Below are 746 nucleotides of genomic sequence, written 5' to 3'. Positions count from 1 at the left end.
GGATCCCGCGCAAACATGATGTCCATGAACAGCAAACAGCACCATTTCGCCATGCATCCCAGCTTACCTGAGCACAAGTACACAGCTCTGCACTCGAGCTCGGAGGCGATCAGGAGAGCCTGCCTGCAGACTCCACAGGTAAACGAGCTCCAAAACTTCTGCTTTTCTCCTCCCGTGTTCTCCTGCGCGCGCGAGGAGGAGCGCTGGAGGCGCAAATACTGCCTTAATGTTTTTTTCATGTATTCCACAGCAATCATCTGCACGCCTGTGATCTTTTCTGAAGGCATGCTCACTGAAGGCTCAGGCTTCAGCCTTTTTTGTATTAATTTTTATGACTGGAAGCCTCTTAAAAGGAATATTCTCTGTGTTATGTGTTGACACTATTCCCCAGCTGACATCTCCCCTTTCTCTTTCTCCCCGTCTCTCCGACTCCAGCTACAAAGCAACATCTTCGCCAGTCTGGATGAGACGCTCCTGGCCCGCGCCGAAGCTCTGGCGGCCGTGGACATCGCGGTGTCCCAGGGTAAGAGTCACCCGTACAAGCCCGACGCCACGTACCACACGATGAACACCGTGCCATGCTCGTCTGGCTCCACCGTGCCACTCGCCCACCACCACCACCACCATCACCACCACCACCACCAGAACCTGGAGCCGCCCGACCTCATGGAGCACATCAGCTCGCCGTCGCTCGCGCTGATGCCCAGCGCGCACGAGGGGGCCGGCGGAGGCGGCGGCGGCGGCGG

The 746-nt window shown here is 57.6% G+C and overlaps 1 protein-coding gene across 1 annotated transcript; it reads left to right on the top strand.

Annotated features, from left to right (window-relative positions):
* Positions 1 to 13: 13 nt before the first annotated feature.
* LOC107577979 (POU domain, class 4, transcription factor 1-like) lies at positions 14 to 742 on the top strand (the record flags this gene model as incomplete). The annotated part of the gene is made up of 2 exons (XM_016263993.1): positions 14 to 138; positions 436 to 742. Coding segments are annotated over exons 1-2 (430 nt in total), but the record flags the coding sequence as incomplete, so codon positions are not given.
* Positions 743 to 746: the final 4 nt, after the last annotated feature.

Source organism: Sinocyclocheilus grahami, unplaced genomic scaffold, assembly GCF_001515645.1.
Source record: "Sinocyclocheilus grahami isolate Dianchi unplaced genomic scaffold, SAMN03320097.WGS_v1.1 scaffold8097.1, whole genome shotgun sequence".
NCBI classification, from domain to species: Eukaryota; Metazoa; Chordata; class Actinopteri; order Cypriniformes; family Cyprinidae; genus Sinocyclocheilus; species Sinocyclocheilus grahami.
The sequence above is the reverse complement of the archived record's forward strand: the minus strand, read 5'-3'. Positions and strand labels throughout refer to the sequence as shown.